Source organism: Crinia signifera, chromosome 4 (assembly GCF_055691185.1).
Source record: "Crinia signifera chromosome 4, ASM5569118v1, whole genome shotgun sequence".
In the NCBI taxonomy this organism is placed as follows: Eukaryota; Metazoa; Chordata; class Amphibia; order Anura; family Myobatrachidae; genus Crinia; species Crinia signifera.
Window position 1 is genome coordinate 196,063,101 of NC_139220.1, and position 27,657 is coordinate 196,090,757.

General features: G+C 40.2%; 1 protein-coding gene across 2 annotated transcripts in view; it reads right to left on the reverse strand.

The window, feature by feature from the left end:
• Positions 1-10,541: 10,541 nt before the first annotated feature.
• Positions 10,542-27,657, reverse strand: part of MKLN1 (muskelin 1) — an 86,423-nt gene continuing 69,307 nt past the window's right edge. For both annotated transcript variants that reach the window (XM_083183337.1, XM_083183335.1), the window contains exons 12-18: positions 26,836-26,965; positions 20,859-21,006; positions 20,013-20,127; positions 16,124-16,263; positions 15,490-15,592; positions 14,826-14,880; positions 10,542-13,305 (exon numbers count right to left, since the gene is read on the reverse strand). In XM_083183337.1, coding sequence (XP_083039463.1) covers positions 13,184-13,305; positions 14,826-14,880; positions 15,490-15,592; positions 16,124-16,263; positions 20,013-20,127; positions 20,859-21,006; positions 26,836-26,965 — 813 coding nt within the window. In that variant the 3' untranslated portion in view covers positions 10,542-13,183. The remainder of the gene's footprint in view (positions 13,306-14,825; positions 14,881-15,489; positions 15,593-16,123; positions 16,264-20,012; positions 20,128-20,858; positions 21,007-26,835; positions 26,966-27,657) is intronic.

Consider the following 27,657-nt stretch of genomic DNA (forward strand, 5'->3'; position numbering starts at 1 on the left):
TGTCTCCTGGAATTACTCAGAATACTCTTTGACACTCACAGCACAGTACTACTACTCTATCTTCCCTCAAAAACATTTCTGGGTACTCTCATCCTTTGAAATCACAATATTTGGCCCCTGCAATTGTTTCACACCATCAGGGACTGTGACAGACAAGGACAGCAGATACCCCCTATTATTATCCACCCTAGAAACAGTGGGTTAATTAAGACATGCTCACTCCCACACCAACACCTACCTGAGGGTCTACAGAATTTTCAGGTGGTGCTGGGTTAACACACTGGGGGATTACTTTTGGACCTGCCATCTATGCAGACCCATTCCTACATGTTCTATAAACTCTTGAAAATTTTGTTTGTGATATACTGACAATTTGTCTATGGTACATATTAGGAGTGTATCTGTGCTTCTATCTTAATACACATCCATATACACACTGTGTATACCACCTGCACCTCTCCCCTCTCCACCTCAGTCTCTTCTATCTTAATACACAAATTCTGAATTTTACCTATCTGCAGTTTGTGTACATTCTTCAGGGTGTCTATGTATATATGTAAATACAGTCTTTACTAAGATTCAAGGTGGATCTTAAGGCCCCCATACATTAGGCCGACTTGTCCTTAAGACAAGTCGGACCCAATTCTCCTGTGAGCCGCCCGGGAGCTCCCCGGGAGGCTCACACACAATTTGGCACTTGATGAGCCAAATTTGACATGTGATAAATCGCTTGCGATTTATCACATGTCAGGGCGCAGGGGGCAGGCGTTGAGGGGCAGGGGGGCGGCGGTGCTATAATCAGGGGGAGCAGTGGGGCAGGCAGCGGGTCCCTGAGCGCCGGGGAGTGCTGACCTGGCCGGGCGGTGATGTTCATATATATCAGCAGCGCTGCAGGAGAGCTCTCAGCCAATCGGAGAACGGCCGGATATTTGACAGGTATTTTAAAAATCTAATAGCCGCCACTGCGCGTCCCGTCCCCGCTGCTGCTATTTGTTATCACATGCCCGGCCAGGTCAGCCAGCAGCACTCGCCGCACCCGGCACCACGTCCCCTCCCGACTCCCGCAGCGCTGCGTATTTATATGAACATCACCGCCAGGCCTGGTCAGCACTCCCCGGTGCTCAGGGACCCGCTGCCCGCCCCACTGCTCCCCCGGTGTCTGCATGCATATGCCTGTCAGATGGGCAGGCATATGCATACAGGGAGGTCGGACGTGATCGTATGTACTGACCGTCCGACCTCCCTGATCCGGTCCGATGCGCACGGGACCGCGCATCGGATTAGATATCACACACCTGCGATTTTGGGCCGATTTCACCCAATTATCGGCACAGTGCCGAAATCGGATAAAATCGTCCCAAAATCGGATAGTGTATGGGGGCCTTTAGAGCTCCCAGAGTTCTTATCAGTCCCATGTCAGATAAGACAGCATAACATTTATTTACAGCATAAATTTATTCTGATTGGTTTGAGACTTCTCTATAGTATTTATCTACTTGATATTTGCAGCCCTCATATATTTGGCCATTGCCATTTATTTGTGTGTCCTTTTTTATTGACTTTATACATTCAGTGATTGTGAATTGTCTATTATTGTTATAGGTGTCCTTCCATCTGGAATTCTTTAAATCCCGAATTTTTTAAGTTACATTTTAAATTAAGAAGAGAATAGAAAAGAGTGCATTTCTTTACCAAAAACTTACAATACATGTGTCTACCTCATTTTTCTGAATATACTGGCAACTTAAATGTAGCCCCTTCCCCTCTTTCAGTAGTGAATTCTCCGAAAAAATGATGATTATCTAGATTATTCATTATTGCAATGTCTCCATCAACAAGATTACCACTCTCTGTCTTAAGTCTTATTATCCCACCTTGTGCTTTTTTTCTCCTTTACTTTACATACCTAAAAGAACCCCCCCCCCCCCCCCTTTTACCCACTGCAATTTGTACAGAAGTCCCCTCGCGCCAGGAGTGTGGTCAGGGCCGGTGCAAGCCCCCCGCCCCAGGCAAAACCCCCCCACACCGCCCGGAGGGGGGGGAGGGTGCGGACAATACTTATTGCGGCACGGCGGGGGTTGCGGCCGATACTGCCCGCACCCCCCTCCCCACCCCCCGGAGCGCTGTACCTGCTGCGATGTACAGCTTCCGGGTGCTGCGAGTCCTCTCTGTCCTCGCTGAACTCCCCGCAGCGGGGGGCAGCGTTGATTGACGCCGGGCAATCAGGGATGCTTTCTGGTACCTCGGCGGCTCGGTACCGCCCTCCAGAGGCCGGCGCCCTAGGCAAATGCCTAGTCCTGCCTAGTGGTGGCGCCGGCCTCTGGAGGGACAAATTTTGTTTGCAGCTCTATAGGACTGTGTATTAAAACTCACAAGTTCAATCCAAAGGGAGTTGAGTTGAAGTGCGGTTTTAATACTATTACAATGGCGACTTTCCCCCTAATGGCTTACTGAATTAATAGTTACAACATAAATAATGCAATATGAAGTTGTGTGAACTCTGCTTCAAAATTAGGCTTTGTTACTTGAAAATCAGTAAGTGCTGTCCGTTCTCCAAAAAAACAAAACCATTGGCAATCATATCTGGAGTGGTCAGGATTGTGCTGACAAGCAGGCCAAGGGTGAAGGACACATTTTTAAAACATCTTTGTAATTATCCAGCATTCAATATACTGATCTGGGCCTGCAGAGCATTCCACCTCATATGCTGAATTTTTTAAACATCTTGGTAATCATATTACAGAATTCAACTGCAGAATTTTGTTTCAAAGCTGTAAAAAGCTGTTATTGTGGTTTTTATCTATGCTGTGTGAGTTGTAAGGTTTGATTAGCACCTTCTACTGCTGGGAGAGGTGTATTGGGAGGGGCAATTTAATCAGGGTGGACATTTGTTTCTTTAGGCTGATATATTTAGTGTAGTTTGGGACGTCAGGCCCTGGGACGTTAGGGGTCTAGTGCCTGAAGGGTCTAGTTATAAAGGGTCAATTATAAATTAAATGGAAGCTTTATACCGGCATTAAACCGAAGGAAACCAGAAGGCAAACAACAAACCAAAACTACTTCTGAAGGACTGCATTATTACCAAAAACCACAGGAACATCATGTGGCCTGAACTCACCTTTGCCATGAGAACACCTGGACTAGACCCACCACCCCTATAGCTGAGAACACCAGGACAGCCCCCAGGCTTTCCCCTCATGGTGAGCATGGAGCTGTGAGGGGTAGCACCAGACTATGCAGCAACACTTCCCCCATACTGTTATGTGCTCACAACTTTCTTATAACCACCTGTACTGCTCTCATGAGACCAGGACATTGCTGACTATGAAAACGATTTCTAATATTTCCCTGTTGTCAGGTATGTTCATGTAATTTCTCTCCTCTCCCCCCCCCCCCTTTAGCACACATACTCTTACTCACCTACAATCTATACCTGCATCTGTACAGGTTTATCCTTCTGAAACTGTATGACAGCGGTGTCAAACTCATGGGCCTCCAGCTGTTGTGGAAATGCATGCCCCAGCATGGACTCCCACAGTATTAACAAGCCAATAACAATGTATGTGGCAGGTCATGCTGGGAAGTGTAGTTCCACAACAGCTGGAGGCCCATGAGTTTAACACCACTGCTCTAGGATCTTGCAATGGATGTAAGGTATGTCAATCACTGAAGGGGTGATGCATGGCCACACTCCAAACCTACACCAAGGGACAAATTGTTCCTGGAGGAGGACACCCCAAAGGTCATGGTGGGACTGGAGTGTTGTGAAGGGACTGCCAATGTTTTGGAGTGGACATGTGGGTGTTGTGAATGTAAATGTGTATGACAACATTAGGCACATTGTTTACTTACATCTGGCATCGACATCTATCATTCCTTTTCCAGGAGGTGGGGTGGTTGGGGATGGGGGACCAATGAAGGATGAGGCAGGGATGGGAGTAGGGGTCAAGGTTGTGGGGTGTGGTGGGGAGTAGTAGGAGGGTTGGAGGCAGGGGAGTGGGTGTGGGTAGGGGAGTTGGTGGAGGCAGGGGACTTGGTGGAGGCAGGGGAGTGGGTGTGGGTGGAGGCAGGAGAGTGGGATGAGCTAGTGGAGTGGGTGTGGGTAGAGGAGTCGGTGGAGGCAGGGGAGTGGATGGGGGCAGGGGGAGTGGATGGGGGCAGGGGAGGGGGTGGAGACATGGGAGGGAGAGATGGGGTGGCCACCAGCAGGCACAGCTACCACCTCTTCTTCTTCTTCCTCCTCCTCCTGCTGGCGACCTTCTCTGGCCCTGATGCGTGCCATGGCGCGTACTTCGATGTGAATGTTGATTGCAGTGTTATTGAAGGTGGGTTATGAAAAAAAAAAAAAAAAAAACATTTATTAATTCAAACAACAAACAAACTCTAATTTATTATTGTGTTTAAAAAAAAAACACACACACATTTTGCATACATTTGCAAACATTTGCATGTACATTAATGTTTAAACTATACTTACAGCAGCGGACATAACAGTGGATCCTCGCCAGCAAATCCGTCTGTCTCCTCCTCAAATTGGACCACCACCGCTCGAGTTGAGCGACGGTTCGCCTGACTCCCATCCAGTTTCTAATCCTGCATCGGGCTGCATTATAGCATTGCTGATATAGGGGCCCATGGGCCCCAGGCGTCGGTCAATTTCCTCCACCAGGGCCACTAGTTCCCTCTGGGAGAAGGGTGAGGCCCTAATGGAAGTCATATTGGCAATGGCGCAGCACATAATTATTATATAGTGTGGCGAGCGCAGCAAGCCCCGCGAGGGGACGCGGAAAACGAAGCAAATAGCTTAGTGGGTGCCCAACTAACGTATAAGTACCATAAGTTATGCAATTCGCTGATTGGTTACAAACATTCTTATTTGGTACAAACTTTAATAATCCTTTCAATATTAACAGTATGTGTGCATGTAAATTTACACCAGACTTTAATATCTACACGGGCGTACACATGCTTGCCCATACCATCACTGTACTGTGCGAATCGTACGTATGAATTATACATTATACAACAGACAAAAAAAAAGGACCAGCTGGCCTGTCCGCAAGCAATTGCATCTGCATACAATCATAATTACAAATATGTATTTATCACCTAATGATACCTGTTACGCTGTCCTTTTTGGTAAAGTGTGGCATGGACATTCTATCCGGATTGCAATATAACAAACACACACATACATAGAAACTCTACATACTACATTGATTCTCTACATTTATTAAGGAATGACACAATAGACCATGGACCAAACATCCAACTCAGTCTGTGTGTGATCTGTTGCATGCACACGTGCGTTCAGTAGGCGTAATTTACGCCATACGCCCCCCCCCCCCCCCAAAAAAAAAAAGAGAAGGCAGGATTTAGCATATATTTAGGTGACCGCCTAGAAGGAAAGGTTGTTGCAAACATGTCTGACTTCGGGTCTGACGGGCCTATTTCTGACCAAGAGCTTATTTTAGCTAAATTGCAGTCAATGACAGAAAATATACAGATGAAGGCAGAGGAGCGGAGGAGGAAGAGAGAGAGTCAAGCCCAAATGACCCAGTCAGACCAAGGGGCAGCCTCACAGCCAGAGGCAGGCCCAAGTTCTGTAGCTCAACCGGGGCCAAGCAACCAGGCAGAACACAATGTGCCCTTACTTGAAACATCTGAGATCCAGCAGCTGCATGCTGATGTGACTGCCCACCCCAGCAATGGGTCTGCATCATCTAGGAAACGGTGTAGGCAGGATCCAAACAAAAAACACAAGAACCCTGCATTTCTGGAGTGTGAACTACAGATTTTGTTACCCCGAGCATGGGAATGGATTGAGTTAACACCCTCTGCTAAGGAGAATATTTGGGGCGAAATTAAAGGGATGAGAAGTCTGTGCGAAAAAGGCAAGTGTGTTATTTGAACTGATATGTAGTTGTTTGTGTAAGAAAACAAAAATTGAATAGACCTTTTAGGATAAAGGTGTGTTTTTTGATATGTTGTTAGTTCATTTACACATGTGAGCACATTTATAGAGGGGAGTGCTGTCCAGTTGGTGTGATTATGACACCTTGCACCATGGACAATAATTCTAGATGTCATTGGTTCCCAAACGTGGTCCTAAAGGCAGCCCAACGTTCCAGGTATTAAGTATATCCATGCTTGGCCACAGGTGACTTAATTAGTAACTCAGTCAGTCTGATTTAACCATCTGTGCTGAGCTATGAATATACCTATAACCAGGACCGTTGGGGTGCCTTGAGGACCGTGTTTTTCTGTGCAGTATGTGATGATACAGCCATAATTGTGTGTCCCAAAAAGAGGGGAAAAAAATGTGTGGCCTAACTCACCATAATGTGTGCATGAGCAGGACAGAGTAAAAGCACCGATTTCCAAAACATTGAAGGAAAAGAGGGTTAGAAACACATCCATGGTGTTGTTAGACCTGATAGAGGAGTGTCATTTAATGATGTGAAGTGTATGTGTTGACACATGTCGACTCCTGTGAATTGTGTGTCAGGCACACTTGCATTAAGGGGGTAGATGTTTAAAAGAGACCTAATTCCACATATTCCAACATGTGTATTTGGCCGACCAAACAATAAAAACAATCCTACCTTGAAACAGTGGCAAGTGTAGAAAGTGAACCTTTTATACCCCTTTCAGACATACAGCAAAATCCCAGGTTTTTGCACATGAACACGCATCAACCCGGGATTTTGGTATGTATGAAAGGGTCAACCCGGGTGTTAAAACCCAGGTCTCCGACCGCATCCTCTTCCTCAGTTGGGGTATCGCAAGTCCTCTGCATTTCCTAATCTATACCATGTCTGTTCGCAAACTAACCAGGGGTTCTGTATATGTCAACATTCAGTATGGCAACTTCATTATGTAAACACTCATGTTGAGTAATGAATTGTCAACATTTTAGATGGACAACATTTTGTCCCTGGAGGCCTTTCAGGGACTTACCTGCTCCTTGCGGCTGAAGCATAGCTTCCTTTACCCAGCAGTCATGTGACCGGCACTTCCAGGTCAGACCTTTGAACCTTCAGTCTAACATCAACATCTCACCAGTCAACATTTAAAGAATAACTGTTGGTTTTCTAGCGGTGCTCATTTTCTGTATTAATGACATCTCATTAATAAAATTTATATTTCGGACTTTGTGATATTATGAATGTCTACATTGTTATTGTAGCCCTTTAGGCTAGGAAAAGCCAATAGTCACTATAAACTGAATATCCATCACTGAATAACATGACAAATAACACTAAGGGAGGTATCCTATTACCTGCGGTAAAACATCAGGAACAAGGAAACTGATATTTGTCAGGGTTTTTGTGCAATTTGACCACCGGTAAAAATAAGGTGCTGGATAGATAAAAATAAAAAAAATTTAATATATGTATACGCACACACACACATATATATATATATATATATATATATATATATATATATATATATATATATATACACACACACACACATACACCAACCATCCATTCATTCATTCATTAGGGGTGGTGACCATATAAAAACCCTTTTACATTTAGAGGCATCTTGGATTGAAGAGTAAAAAACGGTTGCCCCTAGATAGCTTAATGCACATTTTGCAGATTAATTTAATTTTTTATTTCCATTCACACATCTACACATTCACATGCAATTGATGTTTTTTCTTATTTTCTGTTTATTATTATTCATGTCATGTGGGTGATGTTTTCCCACTGTAAATTATACACTGCTGTTCTCTCCTTCCTCCAGGCATGCTGCTGCCGGGAAACTGACTTCGAGTTGCTATGGTAACCTTGCAGGGTTGAAGGTCAAGGTCGTCATCAGGAATTGTTGTCATCACAGTACCTTTTCCAGACTGTGGAACACACATGGCAAACTTCCGGTAACAGTCGTGGAACGCAGGACGCGACGGAGAGCATGACTTCTTGTCTCCCACAGACCTGTTTTTCAGGTATATTCCAGACTACACTACTCGTTTTGGCGTGATGATGCTTATAGAGCCTTCATGAGTGTTATATTTACTTAACAGACCTCTTTAATGATTTTATATACAATTATGTTCTATAGTCTATATTATGGGTGGATGGGAAGTCACTTCCGGTTTGCGGTTACTTGATCTAATGGACATGGGTATTTAAGCTGGCCCAGGGAGGCAGTGCAGTTACACCTGGTGGATGGCTGCCCTGATGCTTGACAGATGCATAATTCCATCGGATCCTGATGACAGACTATCCATAATGGATCGATACGATGATATCTGGACATAATTATGCAACAAAGCTGCTTATGCCTTATGCCTTGGTGAATACCCATCTTCAGTGACTTTCATGCTATGATGTTTTTTCATTATTATACGGAATAAAATTTATTTTGTGAGGAGAGACGACCTGAAGTGGAGTATCAGACCAGTCGAAAGGAGCCTTGCAAAAAGGAAAATCTGTTCCATGTTTTTTCGACGACCTGTAAAAAGACTACAGCAGACTTTAGAAAACCCCAGGGAGAGACAGCAGGAACTATTTTAGCTCCTCTAATTTGGTTTTGATAGAAGACCCTGGGGGTCGAATGGAGAATCGGGCAGGCCCCATCCAAAAATGCCAGTCCAGGTCTGTATGTTTTGCAGCCAGGATGACTGAGTAATTGTGCACCTGTGGGATACCTAGAAAGGTTTAAAGCACAGGTCTTCAACCTGTGGCCCTCCAGATGTTGTGAAACTACATGTCCCAGCATGCCCTGACTGTTTTGGCATGCTCTTATAGGAAAAAATGTGGCAATGCATGTTGGAACATGTAGTTTCACAACATCTGGAGAGCCACAGGTTGAAGACCCATGGTTTAAAGCTTAAGGTTTCACATGTGCAGCACCTTTGATGCTAACTAGCAACCAGAAGCTATAGTCTGCAAGGGAGGTGGAGCGCTAGTGTCAGGGGTCTGTATACCAGAAGGAACATTGGTATCAGTGGTTCCTAGCTGCACACAGTTGTGACTATAACTCAAGAGACTGTGTTGTGAATGTTTACTGGGGGTGCCGGACGGGGTCCTGAGTCATTCACTCAACGTCGGTATCCCGACAGTCAAAACCCCAACACACGGGGGCCTGACGGCCACTGGCTATTCTCCCTCTTGAGTATCCATGACCCCCATATAGGGAGAATACAATAGGTGGCAAGCATAGCGAGCCACTGTGCAAGCAGCAAGGCGAGCACAGCAAGGAGCTTTGTTGCGCTCACCATGCTGTCTGGGTCCGGCCAGTCGGGATAATGAGTGTCAGGATCCATACTGTCAGAACCCTATACCACACCCTTTTACTGGTAGTGATGTTAGCACAAAAAGTTACCATGGAGGTTTTTTTTTTACCAATTTGGTCTTTATGTAGAAAAGAACCCGTGATTTAGTAAAAAAAAAATTCACGTCAGTATTGTTATTTTATGACAATCCCAACAAAATTATATATATTTTTTTAACAACTTACTGTGGTGCTTGACAAACTCCAATGATTCTGATCCCCCAAAATGTCCAGAGAGCAGCCTTATCTCTGAAGGATCCAAAGGATCCAATGTGTTAGACTTCGGTGTGCAAAGTTAACAAATATATAAATATGTGTGTGTGTGTGACACTGATGTATAACTCTAAAGGTTTTCAGAACTATATGTGAGTCTACGCAGGGATATGGAGTAGTATACAAAAGTACTTGGATGCACACTATATTAAATGACAAAACCAAGGATTTTTGTCATTTTGGAACCGGTGAAATCAATATTTTCAGGAGTGCCCATTTGGGCTGCAGTATTTGACCTAGTATATAACATTTTGAGCATCCATAGAACACCATCTTCTTTGCTGGCTATATTCTACTACTAGCAGTCAAACAGATATTTGGGGGCATATTATTTTGGTCACTAAACCGGCTATAGCATAATGTTCCCTACACTGCATCGGCTTCCTTTCCATTAATTCATTATTTACCCCCCATATTGTCTTTATCTCCCATTTCTCTTCTGTGCATTCCACCCCCCACCCCCCCCCCCACCCCCCCAAACCTCTATCTATTGCTGTGTTCTTGAAAAATTCAATAGAATCATTTATGGGGGGGGGGGGGGGGGGGGGGGGTTACTGGCGAGCAAAAACATGAAAACATAAAAATGTAAATATTTGCAAAAAGCAGTACCACACAACAGGATAATATAGCATAATTTGGTCAGTTTCTAAATACAGATAAGCCTTTTAAATATTCTGAAAATTATTTACATATTTTATTTTGAATTTATATTCATTACAAACTGAAAATATGATGGTTTATAAATTATGTTCAATGTACAATAACAAGTATTTAGATAAAATCATATGCATCTGATGTTTCACTGCTTTAATACAAATTACAGCATTCAAAAAAAGATAAATGAAGAAAAACCAAACAATATAATTCCACATCATTCCAACGGATAGCATAATCAGAACCAGCTTGGAAAAAGTACTTCATTTAACGGCAATCCACACCGGCTGGCATACTTACATGAAGAGTCAATGTAAGATATATGTGGGCACAGGCTTTTATTTTGTATAGTCATGGAAAGATTATGGTATAAAGGCTTGACAAGAAATGGTAAAAAAACTTACACCAGATCAACACATGCTGCCATCAAACTTGACAACTCATGAAATAGTTCATGTCAATTTGCATCACCACATGGATCCCAAATTAGTGTACTGCATCACCTTGCATGGATTGAAAGCTTTAAATCAAGGTGCCTCATATCAGATACCGCTGCACTTGTAACACGTTACCGTTCCTGATAAGTGGCCACTTGGATGACAGTGTAAAAAAGTTAGTTTTTGTTTTTTTAATAAAAACAAAAACTAAACACAAGTTGACCTGTTGCTTGTGTAAACATTTTGTCTATGTTGACCTATCGAATAGTTACCCATGAAAATCAGCATTTAGACTCGCTAGTAAGATTTTTTTCAATCCACATGTTTGCCTCAACCAAGTGTAGAAAATAGGTTCTCTTTAAAGCTTGCAACAATTATAAGACTCCTTTCATAATATGTCCATATATGTAGACATTTCCATACATTAGATAATTGAGAAACCCATGAACATATACCCTTCTTTTTAACAGGCTTTTACTGCATCTCCTATGTAGAATGTTTAAATATAATACATTAAGATGGTGCTTGCAGTAATAACATGTATAGTTTTCTGTTAAAATAAATGTACCCATTGTTTCATATAATACAGTCTGCATGAAGTCCAATCAGGATTGCAGCATACAGGAGCATGCCAGACATTCTTTAAAGAAAAAGTTAATCTACAAAACATTGCCACCCTCAAGTCTTGCAGGAATAGATGTACCGACTCAAACATTTCCTTACATGCAAAAAAAATAGTGGGTAAAATAATTAAAACTGATGCCTTTGCATATCTAATAATATCAAACGGGTCAGGAAAATAGTAAGCAAAGAATGCTACACATTATGTAAAAACTAGTCTAACCTTGGTGACACATTAGTACAGGACACACTGAAAAGACTCCAGCAGATAATATTTATATTGCAAAGTGGTGACTTTTTTCTTCTTCAAGGTGGTGCATCATATAAAGAGGAAGGGAGGATAGTTATTGTAGTATTCTTTCATTGATGCAGTGGCCCACAAAACTGCTTTCTACTGCACTGTACAAACAAGCTAAGGGAAGTTTTACATGGATTTTAAATACCAGCAATGCATGGAAATATTTACATAAAACATCTGTCATTGTCCTGGAAAGACTTCCATCCAAGAACATTTATCTTTAGATCCGTGAACATCTTTGTTTTAATTTAAAGTTCCTTTTAGAAATCACAGTAAGCACATTACATGCCAATAACTGTATGTAATGTAAACTATGATGGAAGATGGACCTGGAGAGAAGATACGAGACATAACTGGCACACTGCATGGTTCACTCAAGGCTACAGCTCTGGTGTGTCCTTCAATATAGATTACATTGAGCAGTAGTCAACCCAAAAGACATCTTTCATAAAAACAGTTGTTTATTTGAAGACAAGTGCTTATGCTGTAAAACCATACATCTCAAAAGTCCAGTTTCTATTTCAATAGAAGTGTTTGGCCATTCGAGTATGTACTCGCACCAAGCATCAGGACCATTTAACCATCCCTTTGTATATACGTATTTGTTGTAATGCCGGTTTTACAAGTGCGCATCTGACACTATCTGCCCTGATCTTAAGGGCTCCATAGCCCAATTTACATGGCTAAAGCAGATACAGCCTCAAATAAGATTTGGTGAGGCTATTGAGTGTATACAGAATACACACAAATATGTAGACTATTATTGTGCTTTAATCCTGGTAAAAATTATTTACGCCTTAATACTTCTATGTGATGCAGCATCGTTGCTTAGCATTTCCAAACTTTCATGCGATTGCTTTTTATCTCATACAGTAACTAAATGGCCATAAGACATGTATAGTCAAGTACATAAACGGTCCATTCTCTTACTATGAAAGGATGTGTTCATTAAACATTGATCATTAATAAATAAGCAATAAGTTCTGCAACTCAAAATTACTATACAATGACTCATTAGATTTGGCTTATACCTCAACTTCTCCCACAATTTTATATTTAACGTAAAACTCAAAAAAAAATGTATATTTATATTTCACATTCTTTATACAGAAAATACAGTAAGCTGTACAGGAGGTCAGTCAAATGATCCTGGTTCTTCTTTCTACCAGTATTCCCTGTTATTCAGGACTATGCTTCATTTCTATATGTTACTGTAACATACACCTACAGCCCCTAGAAATCTTGCAGAACATAAAAAAGAAAAAATATACATAGGGGGCTAGACTGTTATTGTTCTAATGAATACACAAAATGCAAACTTTCACCCCAAAATATAGGATAACCTTTAGGGATATGCTCTGTATTTTAAATAGAGGAAAGAAAAGTCCCATTTAGGCCTGGACCAGTGGTTACTAAATATGGGGGAGGAATAAAAAATAAAAAGGAGGTACAACCAGACTCCAGTCTGGCAGCCATAGGGATAAAGCCTTACTCTATACAAGCATTTATCAATCAAGCACTACATTAAGTTCACTCTGTGCACATTTCGCATTCCAGCTTCAGTTCCAATTATACAACACAGTTTTTTGTTTTCCATATTGCGAGTTACTCAGTGTGTAATAAGATCAACCAGATTTCCTTTTGGTGGGGTCATACTGTCAGGGAAGAAGTTAACAAGTGTGTCAAAAAGTTGTGACCTCTGAGCATAAGTGTGATCAACATCCGAGAACCCTGTTTATGTGGGATACAAAAAAACAAACATTAGTGTATTTAAAAAAACAACAACACAACAATGATAAAAGCAGCCATCTATTAATAATACATCAATCCCCACATAAAAGATGATGGTTTCAAATTTAGCATTAACTTTTCAGTACAGACTAAAAATAGCATTAGATAGGATAACCATCTTATACACTCACTATACGATGTCAATATAACTGCAATTCCTAACCAGCACAATGTGAAAACTTTGCATAAAAATAATAGGATTTAACCAAAAACAAACCATTTTAAAAGTTGTTTTAATTAATAAATCTAGTGTAAAAAATATATATATATATATATATATATATATATATATATATATATATATATATCCTAAAGTGTGAGCTCCTAACATGAAATGTACACACTATCCAGTTAGAACACTAAAGACCCATACACAATAGATGAGAAATTAAAAGAAATCACCCAGAAGGGCCCTTGTGAGCAATATTTAAAAATAAATAAAATCAATATTGTTAACGATGCACACTCCCATGCATTGTTAATGACCCCTCCCGTCGGCTGACTTTTGCTATATAAAACAACCACCCACATGTTCAGCGGTTCCTGGTGAAGCCACGGAACGATATTGTTTATCAATATCACTCAGTGTGTTCACTGTATATCGTTGGCATGGGAGTTAAAGGGGAAACAGCCCAGATATCGCTCACAGAAAATATTAGCTAGCGTGTATGAGGCTTAAGCAAGCAATTCAATTGTGTGCAAAAAAAACTGAAATGCTGTTAGAACATCTTTGTCAGTTCTCCCTTATACTAGCAGAAATGAGGAAAAAACACTGCACTAATAAGTTTATTTGCACCATGAACTGAACATACACACTAATAAATAAAAGATATGATGAAAAATACCATAAAAAAATGGAAATCTCCCTTATACGCCACACCGATAAACAAATACCCAACATGCCAAGTTTTTCTGTGTAACTACTAAGAATTTGATGTGAGCAGCCAAAAATTGAACACATGCAAAATAATAGCAATATGTTAACAAGGATAAACTTAACTAATAAGATATTTATTTTGGTACTTCTATGTTAGTTGGGCGCCCACTATATTTAGTACGCTCATACCCCAACTATCCATATCAGCATGGAGTTGATTTTATATAGTGTGGCGAGCGCAGCGAGCCCCGCGAGGGGGCACGGAAAACTAAGCAAATAGCTTAGTGGGTGCCCAACTAACATAAAAGTACCTTTATTTTAATTTAACAGGTTCAGATCCTGCATTAACAAAAATTGTACCACCAGAATAGATCTATATTCTGAAAAACCCCTCTGCTGTACACCAACCTACTAGCAAACTTATTATCAAGTGCTATGTAAGGATGTTTGCATGATTTAATTTTCAGTAAGTAAAAGTATCAACACATGAGCATATTGTTAAATTCACATTAAAACACTTATTTGCCGAACAGCATACTCAAGAGTCACTCATTATGCAGGATGCAACATTCACCCGACTTACCCAGAGGGTTAAACTCTTTGCTGGATTTGAAAAGTGCAGATGGAAGAAGCTGAAACTGAAAGGCAGAGAACAACAATTGTAAGAGTGTACTATGTAACACCGCTTTCATGATAGGCTATGCACACAGCAACTATACTAATATATGAAAGGACCCAGACACTGCAATATTGTTAGAGCTATAGGGACGGTACTAGAGGGGGAGACAAAAAAAAACTCATCACCTATTGCTAACTGGCAATAGAAACTTTACAAGAAGATGTGAAAATATGTGCAGTTTTTTATTTTCCATGACAAATTCTTATGGGATTATAGGATGGCTTTTAAAGGCCAAGTAGGGCATTTCTCTTCAATAAATAAATCTTCATTATGCAAATAGTGAAACCTTTGAAGTATTAGAAATGATTCATAGCTTACTTATCGGCTATTCTGGAACACAAGCGGATGACAAGTGATTAGGATACCGGCATTCAGAATACTGATAACAGCAACCCAAAGAAGGGAATCCCGAAAGGGGTCAGTTAAGTATAAACCCCCCCACCACACACACAGCCTATCCCTCCCCCACCACAGCCCATGCAGTTTCATAGTCTGTTAAATACACTGATATCTTGTGTGAATAATTTAACAAAACGTATGTAAAAGTGGCAATATCTTAACACCTCACCTCTTTCGTCTCGTCAGGGTCTGTGTGATCCACAGTGACAAATAAATCATTCTGCAAGTATTTCAGTGCACTGATGGGCTCTGACTGAGCACGTTCTTCAAACCTGTAACATTTCAAACTTTGTTACAATGTACAGTTTTATAAAGTACATTACAATTACTCTGCCATTTGGTCATATATAAAAAATATATAATAACTCCTAAAATATATGTCACTGGTCATAACTAGTGGTGGGTGCAAATCATTGCGGCAGACCTTTACATAGGGTAGCGAGCAATTTTCAGTATATTCGCGCTGAAACCAGGTGTGAGATCGGGTTTGATTCTAAAGCTCTATTCAAATTATATACACTACTGTACCTATACAAATTAGATACCTGACAGCTGTAAACAATGACATTCCTGCTAAGTGATCTAGCTGTGCTTCAAAACATATTGGTTTTAGTTTGTACTATACTCAAAAGTAGATCACAGTATGGCAGTGGCTATCACCCTTTCAGGAACAAAAGGAATGTTTTGCATAACACTCACTAAAAAAATCTAGATCGTGTAAAAAAAGAGGCAAAATTGTACAGTCTGGGGAGACCTCACAAATGTAAATTAGGGGTTTTTTTTTTTGTTTTTTTTTTACCAACCTGTGCTTTCTAATAAGGTATTTACAGTGTCTCAACAAGTACTCTTTAGATGGCCGGCATAACTTTAATGACCAGAAGTCATCCAATCGCATTTTGGGAGAGCAGGATTTTCCTGGATTCCCTCCGAAAAGATAATGAACCTGTGATTACAATTGAAAAAAACACAAATAATCATAGAAAATACATTCAGTAAACAGCACAGTAGAAATAATTTAATCATGGTAACTCTTTATTGCATATCTAACCAATGTCACTGATACATCAAAAGGGAGGAAGCATTACTTATTAATAATTATTTATGTAATGCCAGCTTATTCCGTTGCGCTTTACAAATAAGAACAATGAAGGAATAAAACAAGACCGTAGTAATAGGGACACAGAGGATCCCTGCGCACATCTGAGCAGTCGCTTTGGGCGTAAGATGCTTAGGGATGCTTTCAGGTCACCAAATTACCCAAGTTATTTGACACTAAATCCCATGTATTAATGAGATTCTCACAGTCAGTGAGAAAGCCACTCCGCATCTAAGTGTCTCATTGCCCAACTCAGAGAGACCGTTCTGGATGCAGCGTGTTACTCACACTAACTGGCACTCATTCAAGGGGACAGGAAAGGACCTCAGCTGGTTAGGAAAGGAGTGACATGCTTAGTAGTAGAGACAGACGGACTCTCTCCTCCCTATGGCTACTGTCTACTGCAGAGTGGGTATTTATGTTTTGCTGGGGACAAATGCACTTTATTTCTGTTGCAAGCTTGCAGTAGCACTTTCAACAGCAGGACTCATCAAGAGCGGAGTCAGGACTGGAGTTTAGGATTGTTATTGCCCTGTATAAAAAAAAAAAATACACTTGCCACGAAAGAAACAGATGCTATTTGTGGTGCACGGTCTAAGTAACAAACAAATAAAAAATTGGAATTTGTTGAATCGGTTCGCTGTGGTGTTTTATGGGTTTAAATTATAAAAACACAGTCTCCCCGATATCCTCATTGTAATACATAGTAACACAGTAATTAAGGCTGAAAAAAGACGTTAGTCCATCGAGTTCAACCTACCTAACTTGTAACTACTGACTTGAATAAGTCATATCTATAGGATTCCCTTAGTGGCCCAAAATGCATCCAGTTTTGATTTAAATTCATTAACAGTAGTTGCTGTAATCACCCCACCGGCAATGAGTTCCTAAATTGTACTGCTCTAATGGTGAAGAATCCTCTTCTTAATTCAGTACGGAATTTATTTTCCTCGAGCCTCAGTACATGCCCGCGTGTCCTAAGTATAGGCCTGTTAGTGAACAAATCATCTCCCAGTACCATATGATTCCCAATCCTGTATTTGAACGCACTAATCATATCACCTCTCAACCTCTATTTCTCCAGTGAAAACATATTCAGCCTGGTTACCTATCTTTGTATTCTAGTGATTCAAGACCTTTTACTAGCTTAGTCGCCCTTCTCTGTACCTGTTCCAATTCATTTATGTCCTTTTAAGGTGCGGTGCCCAGAACTGAACACAATATTCCAAATGTGGTCTCACCACTTGTAAATAGGCACTATCACATTGGCATCCCTTGAATCCATACCCCTTTTAATGCATGCTAGTGTCCGGCTTGCTTTTGCTGCTGCACTTCAGCAGTGTGCACTATTACCCAATTTTTCATATATAGTGACCCCCCAAGTCCTTCTCTACAGCAGAATTACCTATAACTCCATTTAGCCTATAAGTAGCTTGTTCATTTTTGTTCCCATAATGAATGACTTTTACAATGTTAAACTGCATTTTCCACCTTTCCAGTTTATTTAAGTCACTTTGTAGTGTTTCCACATCCTCTCCTGAGTTAATTTCCTTGCTCAATTTCGTGTCGTCTGCAAATTTTGCAATTTTACTCACCATGTCACTTCCAATATCATTAATTAATATATTATACAAAGGTGGGTCACAATATTGAACCATGTGGGACTCCACTATGGACCTTACCCCAGCTGGAATGTATGCCATTTACCACCACTCTCTGTCCCCGACTGTGCAACCAGTTTTTAATCCAATTAGAAATTGTATCCCCTAACCCTAAATTACCTAGTCTCATTAATAACCTTTTATGAGGCACCGTGTTAAAAGCTTTAACGAAATCAAGCAGTATTACAATCAAAATATTTCCCTAAGTCCAGCCCCCTACTGACTTCCTCATAAAAGCTAATTAAATTAGTCTGACAAGATCTATTTTTGACATACCCATGCTTAGCCTTACTGATCTCTTTCTCCTGTTCTAAGAAATTTTGGAAACTGTCTATTATTCCTTCTAATATTTTCCTCACAATGGATTTAAGGCTGACCGGCCTATAATTTTCAGGGTTAGTTTTGCTACCTTTCTTCCATATTGGTACTACATTAGCTATGCGCCAGTCCGTTGGTACCATCCCTGAGTTTATGGATTCCTCGAATATCAGATATAATGGTAGTGCAATGACAGAACTCTATTTTAGTATCCAAGGGTGTATTTTGTCCGGCCCAGGAGATTTGTTACTATTTAGGTTCTGTCATCTATTTTTGACTCTTTCCTCAGTCAAACATACAGTTTGGGAGCAATCAAAAGCTGAGCATTTAATTTGTGGAAGATCTTCTGAAGATTCTTCCCTTGTAAATACCGAAGCAAAAAATTAATTGAATAATTCCGCTTTCTCTTTTCCTTCTATTACCAGGGTACCCTGCTTATTTTTTAGTGGGCCAATATTTTCCTTCCTTAACCGTTTCCCGTTTATATAACTGTAGATTTTTTGGGGATTAGATTTGCTATCTGCAGCTATTTTACTTCAGTCTCTAATTTAGCCATCTTGATTGTATTTTTAAATTTTTTATTACATTCTTTATATGCGGCAAATAATTTGGGTGTCCCATCTTGTTTAAATGCCCTCTTTTTAAGCCATTTCAAATTTGACTTTGCTGTTAAGCCACATCGGTTTCCTTTTGACATTTGTTCTTTTATTTACCCTAAGAATACATTTCTCAGTGCCCTCCAGCAGTATTTTTTTTTAAAGTTTGCCACCTTTTAGTAGTATCCATACTTCTAAATAATTCCTTCCAGTTTATATACATTAAGGACACCTCAAACTTACCAAAGTTTGCTTTTCTGAAATGTAAGGACCTAGTTGCTCCAATATAATTATATTTGTTAAAATCTAAATAAAATGTAATCATATTATGATCACTGTTCCCCATTGTCTATCTTATGGTTATGTTAGTAACAATGTCCCCGTTGTTGCTTATCAAGAGATCCAGGATATTGTTATTTCTGATTGGACTTTCAATAAATTGAAACATACCATTCATATACACATAAAGTTAAATCAAATTGCCTAAATGCAAAACACACAGTTCTACTATATAGTGGACACAGGCAGAATAAATCCCCAGATACAAAAACAAAGATACATTGATCTACAAGGAGTGCTTAATGGTACTCTACCTCCTGAGGCAGCTAAAATAAAACGGTCATAATAGGGTTGCAGAGAAGAGGAGCTTACTTTTAAAAGTAGGATAAAGTTCTAGCCCCAGCCTGCAATCCCATGGTGTAGTGTCCTTTAGCGGCTCTTGCTTAAGAGAAAGCATGATAAAAACAGTTTTCTTAACTTGCAGTGTTTCTCTCAAGCATAGAATGCCGACTGTAGTATGTTTTTATTTTTAAGCTACACAGTAATTTAAAAAAATAAGAAACTGAATTCAGTTTGTAACATGTGCATGCCTCAGAAGTATGCTACACACAATTATGATACAGTTATTTGGCTACAGAAATGTTTTGGTAAAATGGAAAAAAAAACCAGCTAGTCTATTTCACATTGTAGTCAGTAGGATTATTAGTACATGAAAAAAAATGTAAAACGATCAGGCGTGTACCTTGTGCAGTTCATCATAAACCAGCTGGTGGGCAAATCTTGGACAGGGTTCCTCCTCCTGAAGGTTTTTGTTTGTGTTTTCTTTTGAGGCTTGATCATTCTTGTACACACAAGACCTAAAAATAAGTGATTAAAAGGATGATTAGAAATGTAAACCGTCAAAGAAAGAATGTGCTATAGATTGCCCTCTGGTCCCTGTTCTTCTCCATAACTCCTTCTGAGCCCCCTACCTTGACTGCTGTGGGACAGATTGTGGGATGTCATCTCAAATAAAATATGGCACCCAAGCAGCCATATATGTTTAAGTTCGATAATTTTTATTGAGTTTTGATATATTGTTATTATGACGGTTAAGGCATACATCTGGATAGTATATCATAATGCAGAACAATAAGTTTAGTATCAGGTCAGATATATTACGTTTAATTTATATAGCGCACTTTCTCCAACAGGACTCAAGTGTGTCAAAAAGGCGCACTATAACCAGAAGTATTTCTATCTCAAGTAAGTGTAGCTTTAGCCGCCCGAAGGAGACCTTTGGGCGTAACCAGCTATTTTACTTCAGTCTCTAATTTAGCCATCTTGATTGTATTTTTACATTTCTTATTACATTCTTTATATGCGGCAAAAGATTTGGGTGTCCCTTCTTGTTTAAAATGTCCTCCTTTTTAGCCATTTCAAATTGGACTTTGCTGTTAAGCCATATAGGTTTCCTTTTGACATTTGTTCTTTTATTTACCCTAGGAATACATTTCTCAGTGCCCTCCAGCAGTATTTTTTTGAACTTTAATTATGTAATTCAAGAATAGATGAACACATTTGAAAAAGGTAAAACATGTTTACATACCAGCTATTTCGAACAATGTCATAAATCCAGAAGGAATTCCTGACGTTTTCTTCTCGTTTTTCTTTATCTTTACTAAGACCTGACAAAACGTGGATTTCATTCAGCTCTGGATCAATCGTAGCTCTCTGAGTGAACCCAGTCATAGGAACTTCAAAACCAGGGAAAAAATAATAATAAAAAAGGGACCATAAACTTAAAATACACTTTTTACAATCAATACAAAAACATCATTTAGGTTGTCAAAAACTGTAGTATGTTTACTGTATTTGGCTTTACCAATTTCACTTTAACTTGCAATAGCAGCCTAACCTAAAGCTGGACACGTGGGTGTGGTATAGCTCACAGACAATGTCTAGTCAGATAGTTAAAAGGTCAACACCAAAAGTTGGACATGCATTAGTTAGACATTGACTAAAGTAACACCAAAAGTAAAATATCTACATGGAAAATAAATGTGTACATGGACACCTTATAAGAGTACCGCATCCCCTCGCATGGCTCATCATGCTTCGGGCATGGTACCTCGCTGTGATTGGCACACTATTCTAGTCTCCATCTATACTCACTGGGATGGTGAAGTACGAACATGTCCATTTAAAACTAAAGTCGGTTGTTGGGTTATTGAGTGCGTTGGCATGTCTAATGCATTTCTAACTTTTGATGTCGACCTATTGACTGTCTGATTTAACACAGTCAGCCATCTGGAACCAAGATACACACAGATTTGTCTGTCCAGTCTGTCTGGTGGGAACAAAAATCTGGTAATATATGGGCGCAAAAGACAATCAACCATTTACTACCAAACGCTGAAAAATAGACAAAAATTGTTAATATAAATTTATTAAATTAAATGGATTTTACAAATTTGTCTGAATGGCCATTGCCTACTTTCCAGTGTTTGGGAGCAAATGTTCAATTTTCATGTGCTCCCATACATAACCAGATATTAGTTTTAAACCGACAGATCGGACAGATAAATCTTTAGGTGTGTACCCAGCTAAAGGATTTTTAATGTGGTTCCTTATGTGTATACTGAAAGAAACGTTTCATTTAGGAGGATTATGGGAATTTGATCTATTTATAAACCAGCATATGCATGAATTTGTAATTTATTGTGGGGTTTTCACTTTTGTGGTTTGTAGATGACCTTTAGAGGCTAGATGTGGAAAGGAAAAGCAACACCATAACATGAGCAACATCTAGAACATTTTTCTAAATAGCAAGTTGTTTTGGCACTTAAAACAATATAGTTTAACCTTACAAAACAAAAGTATTATATGGCTTCTGTTCCAGGCTCAATTAAGAACCAAATTTTGAAAATAACATACTGTAGGGCAAGTCTACTATTCATTAACCACTTACATTCCCTAGCAAGTACACAATCTAATGTTAACTGCAGTTGAGCTCTTCTCTGGCCAATACAAAAACACCATGGGGTGGATAGAACACCCAATTTGGCAGAAGGTGCAGGTTTCCGGCCAAACGTGGACATTTATTTAAAGCAATTTACATAGCAACTACTCCTTGTAAAGGATTGCAACTTAAAAAAAAAAAACATCAGAGTTATGCCGGAAACCCACACCTCTAGGCAAATTGGGCAATATTACATCCGGCCCCATATGGTCAACAAGCACAATGTCAACAGACAAAATGGCAACAGAAGCAAAATGTAGACATGGCGATGGTCATTTTTATCTTCCTCAGCTGCATACCCACATGTAGCTGCTTCTGATGCTGTGCATTTTCCATTCGTGCTCCCTCTCCTTGCAGCTGCTGACAGTCTGTGCAGCTTCAGAGGTCCGCTGGCGGAGGGGGCATGGAAGATTCTTGTTCTCTACAGCCTCTAACAAAGTCCTATTTGTGCTTCATATTGCAGAACGCAAAACCCGAAGTGGGTCAACCGTGCCATTAGGTGGGTTGGGCAGTCCCGCCAGGCACGGTAAATCAATTCGTCAGAGGGCAGTGTCAGTGTATTACTGCCCCCCTCTGGGACACCTGATCTGCCTCAGCAACATTAAAATATGCCTTCTCTATTAGGATTTCCCTGGAATAAATGGTGTAATCTGCCCATGTGGCTGGTAGCCTCCTTTGTGGCATGGCTCCTGGATCTGCCTGTTGTGATCAATAGTTGGCATCATGGAGGTTGCACATGTATTGCCATTTTATTATAATGAGGACTGAGTCTTCTCCAAAAGCTGCTGATCAATACTTTGCACGCTATTATTTCAGTGTGCTGCTAGGACTGTTGCAATTGCTTAAACATAAAATTCATATTATTCCATACTGCCATGCTTGTGATGCATGTTCAGACATTTGTATTCACAACCTTGCCTGCATCACTTGCTAATTGGTAAATGCTGACCTCTGGTGGCGGCCTACTTTCAGGGGTTTGAGAAATTTGATTCTACGGATCACAGCTCATATTACTTGAATCCAACACATCTGTGGTATAATTTTCAGTCAAATTCTTATTCACCGAATTATATAGGGGTTATCTATTCTCACTGACCTAATGGTCAGTGCCTTTCCTTTCTGATTCCATTTTATTTTTATTTCGATGCCTCTGTATTTAGGGTGATGCACGACCTTCCCGTTTCTGCTCCTCTGATCAGCAAAGTGAATGGAGCTTGGATAGCCCATTGTAAGACAGCTGCCCATTTTGCCTGCTGTGAATATCTGCTGCCCAAATGCTGCATGGAACTGAAGACATATTATAGCATGATTTTATTATCTGTCCTGTAAGTCTATGGGGCCTGATGAAAACTCTGCTAAATATTGTAAGTTGTTGAAACAAGTCCTAATTACCGCCCTTCATGAGTTTTTTTTCCAAACATACAGGAAACTCCCAAAGCATATTCCGTGAAAAGCTGGATCCAAGCGGTTAAAATCGAACCGTAATGGGCAATTTATTTGGTCCGATAGGCTATAATTGGATACTGACAATCAGCTAAAATAGACCAGTTAAAAAAATATATTGCATGTAACAGGATAACTCCCTTAGGTTTCCAAATATGCAGATGTTTTTATATTGCTACATGTTTAAATTCAATATAGAAGCTTTTTGTATTTTAGAGATTACTATTGCCATATACAGATATGTCTATGCACATCTAGCCTCCTTTCTCATGTAACAGCCCTTGATGCAACTCTGTAGCCCTGGGCATCATTTTGAAACTTTTTGCTTTAAATAGTGTCTTATTTGTAAAACAAGGTGAATAGGATGCTTCTGTGTGTGACTATAACTGAGGAAGCAGCTGCCACACATTTAAGATAATGAGCTTACACTGGGGTGCATGAAGAAGTGGTGATCAAAGAGGATAATTAAAAATTAACCCAAGCATAAACATACTGAATTCCTGCACTCACCACTCCCAGGTTATCGTTCAGAGTATATATATATTTTTAATTATGCTGTAAATAAATGCATCTTTTCTTTCAGAATACCAGCATAATTTGTTCTATCTTCATTCAATTATTCTGTAGGTCTAGACTTAAGGTTATGTGGGGTTTCTTTGCTGCAAATGTAACGTTTTTTTCAGAATTAGTGGGATTAAAAAGCACTACATAAAAAGGGCCTAATTCTGTTTCACTTGAAAAAGCAAACTCTCTCTCTAATGGATAAAACCATGTGCACTCCAGTGGGGCAGATGTAATGTGAAGAGAGAGTTAGATTTGGGTGGGTTTTTTACTTCAAACTGATATTTATATTGCAGTGTAAAAATAAAGCAGTTTGTATTTACCTTGCACATAAACAAAATAACTCACCTAAATCTAATGCTCTCTGCATATGTTACATCTGCCCCCCCCCCCCCCCCCCCTGCAATGCACATGGTTTTGTCCACTAGAGAGAGAATTTGCATTTGCAAGTGAACCAGAATCAGGTCTAAATGCATTTCTTTATTACCACATATTTACTTTGTGCGAGAGATCCTTGAGGCCTAATCTTGATGTGGCACAATAAAAAAAAATTTTAAGAGAAAAACTGGCAGATTATTACTATAATTTAGTATCATAAATACAGTATTAAGAACTATGGAACATTAACAAAGTTAAATATTTGTAAATCTAGAAGAACGGCTACACAGTGCTGAATGAGGCACTACAACATTGCAGATTATTTGCTCACAGGATTCCTTGTCTGTACTACAGAGGTTGCATATACAATATTCCAAAGAAGGAAAAATCTAAGTGTGCAGACATTAATGTAAAAAAAATATATTTTTTAATTTAGGTTTACATAGTGCTTAAACCATAAACATATATTTTAGTTTCTGTTTTAACTCCCCTTTTGAAGCCAATCTAGCTGTTATTGCCCTTTATTAATAATGTGCTTTGTAGTCCTGCACAAAAGGAACTGGTACCTACAAAGTAAATAAATGCTAAACATATTTGGCATACTAGTTTTTTTTTTTTTTTTTTGCTGCCACATCGGATACTGGGCAATTTTCAATACTTGAAAGGATTTGGGCTAAGAAATGTAACATGGTATAATTCATCTATGCTACGTAAATACACTGCTCAAAGAAATAAAGGGAACACTTAAACAACACAATGTAACTCCAAATCAATCACACTTCTGTGAAATCAAACTGTCCACTTTAAAAAGAAACACTAATTGGCAATCAATTTCGCATGCTCTTGTGCAAATGGAATAGACAGAATAGCTGGTGGTGCTTTCACTCTAGTGGTAGCATGAGACAGAGTTTATAACCCACACAAGTGGCTCAGGTAGTGCAGCTCATCCAGGATGGCACATCAATGCGAGCTGTGGCAAAAAGGTTTGCTGCGTCTGTCATCGTAGTGTCCAGAGCATGGAGGCACTACCAGGAGACAGGCCAGTACATCAGGAGACATGGAGGATACCATAGGAGGGCAAAAACTCAGCAGCAGGACCGCTACCTCCGCCTGTGGAAAAGGAGGAACAGGAGGAGCACTGCCAGAGCCCTGCAAAATGACCTCCAGAAGGCCACAAATGTACATGGGTCTACTCAAACTGTCAGAAATAGACTCCATGAGGGTGGTATGAGGGCCCAACATCCACAGGTGGGGGTTGTGCTAAAAGCCCAAATCCGTGCAGGACGTTTGGCATTTGCCAGAGAACACCAAGATTGGCAAATTCGCCACTGGCGCCCTGTGCTCTTCACAGATGAAAGCAGGTTCACACTGAGCATGTGACAGACGTGACAGAGTCTGGAGATGAAAAGGAGAACATTCTGCTGCCTGCAACATCCTCCAGCATGACCGGTTTGGCAGTGGGTCAGTAATAGTGTGGGGTGGCATTTCTTTGGGGGGCCACACATACCTCCATGTGGTCGCCAGAGGTAGCCTGACTACCATTAGGTACAGATGAGATCCTCAGACCCCTTGTGAGACCATATGCTGGTGCGGTTGGCCCTGGGTTCCTCCTAATGCAAGACAATGCTAGACCTCATGTGGCTGGAGTATGTCAGCAGTTCCTGCAAGATGACGGCATTGATGCTATGGACATGGGACATCATGTCTCGCTCTATCCACTAACGCCACATTGCACCACAGACTGTCCAGGAGTTGGCGGATGCTTTAGTCTAGGTCTGGGAGGAGATTCCTCAGGACACCATCTGCCACCTCATCAGGTGCATGCCCAGGTATTGTACAAAAGGTCATACAGGCACGTGGAGGCCACACACACACACACACACACACACACACACACTACCGAGACTCATTTTGACTTGTTTTAAGGATATTACATCAAAGTTGGATCAGCCTGTAGTGTGTTTTTCCACTTTAATTTTGAGGGTGACTCCAAATACAGACCTCCATGGGTTAATAAATTTGATTTCCATTGATAATTCTTGTGTGATTTTGTGGTCAGCACATTCAACTATGTAAAGAACAAAGTATTTAATAAGAATATTTCATTCATTCAGCTCTAGGTTGTGTTATGTTCATGTTCCCTTTATTTTTTGAGCAGTGTAGAAGTCTCAAATGCACTCACCCATGCCAGAATCTTTTTTGGTGCCATCTGATATAATTTCCACATGATCGCTATCCACATCATAGCTAAAAAAGTCATTCAAGTAGGTCTTTGATCGTTGTCCACCAAACACGTACAAGCAGCGGTTTTTCTGGAAAGATTTACAGAACAAAAGATGTTGGCTAAAAGGTAATTAAAGTATATTTAAAATACTGTAACTATTATCTCAGAATATAAAAATCTTTAATAGATATGTGTTACCAATATAAGTTTCGACCAGCCTACACACTGGTAACCACACCCATTACAATACCCAGCAGAATGATCACCAATAGAAATATTATCAGTATTATTTGATTCAGTAATACCCCTTTCACACTGCTAGCACTATCCTGGGTTCTTGCACATGAAGGCCCACCAACCGAGGATATTTTGCAATGTGAAAGCACCCAGTTGAAATATGCAGAGTCTGGTATCTAGCAGGATTGAAGACTGGCTCAACATGGCTTGCTGTGCAGCGTGTACGGATAAGCTGGGTTGATGCTACCTGGCACCCGTTCACAGCATAGGAAGAGCTAGCTCTTTCAGATGATCTCATCTTCAACTACCAGCACAGGATCCATTGGCGGTGAGGTCACCAACCCGGCAGTCTGAAAGGTATATCAACTGAACCCCACACCCAGGTTGCAAACATTCCCAGCAATGCGATGAGAAAGGGGTACAACATGACCTGCAGGTAGTATAGTTGCTCACAACAGCTGTACTATAGACAAACACCTGCTCTTCCGAAACAGGCCTGAAATCTAAATGAAATGGGCTTTTAAGCTTAAGATGCTGGTTATT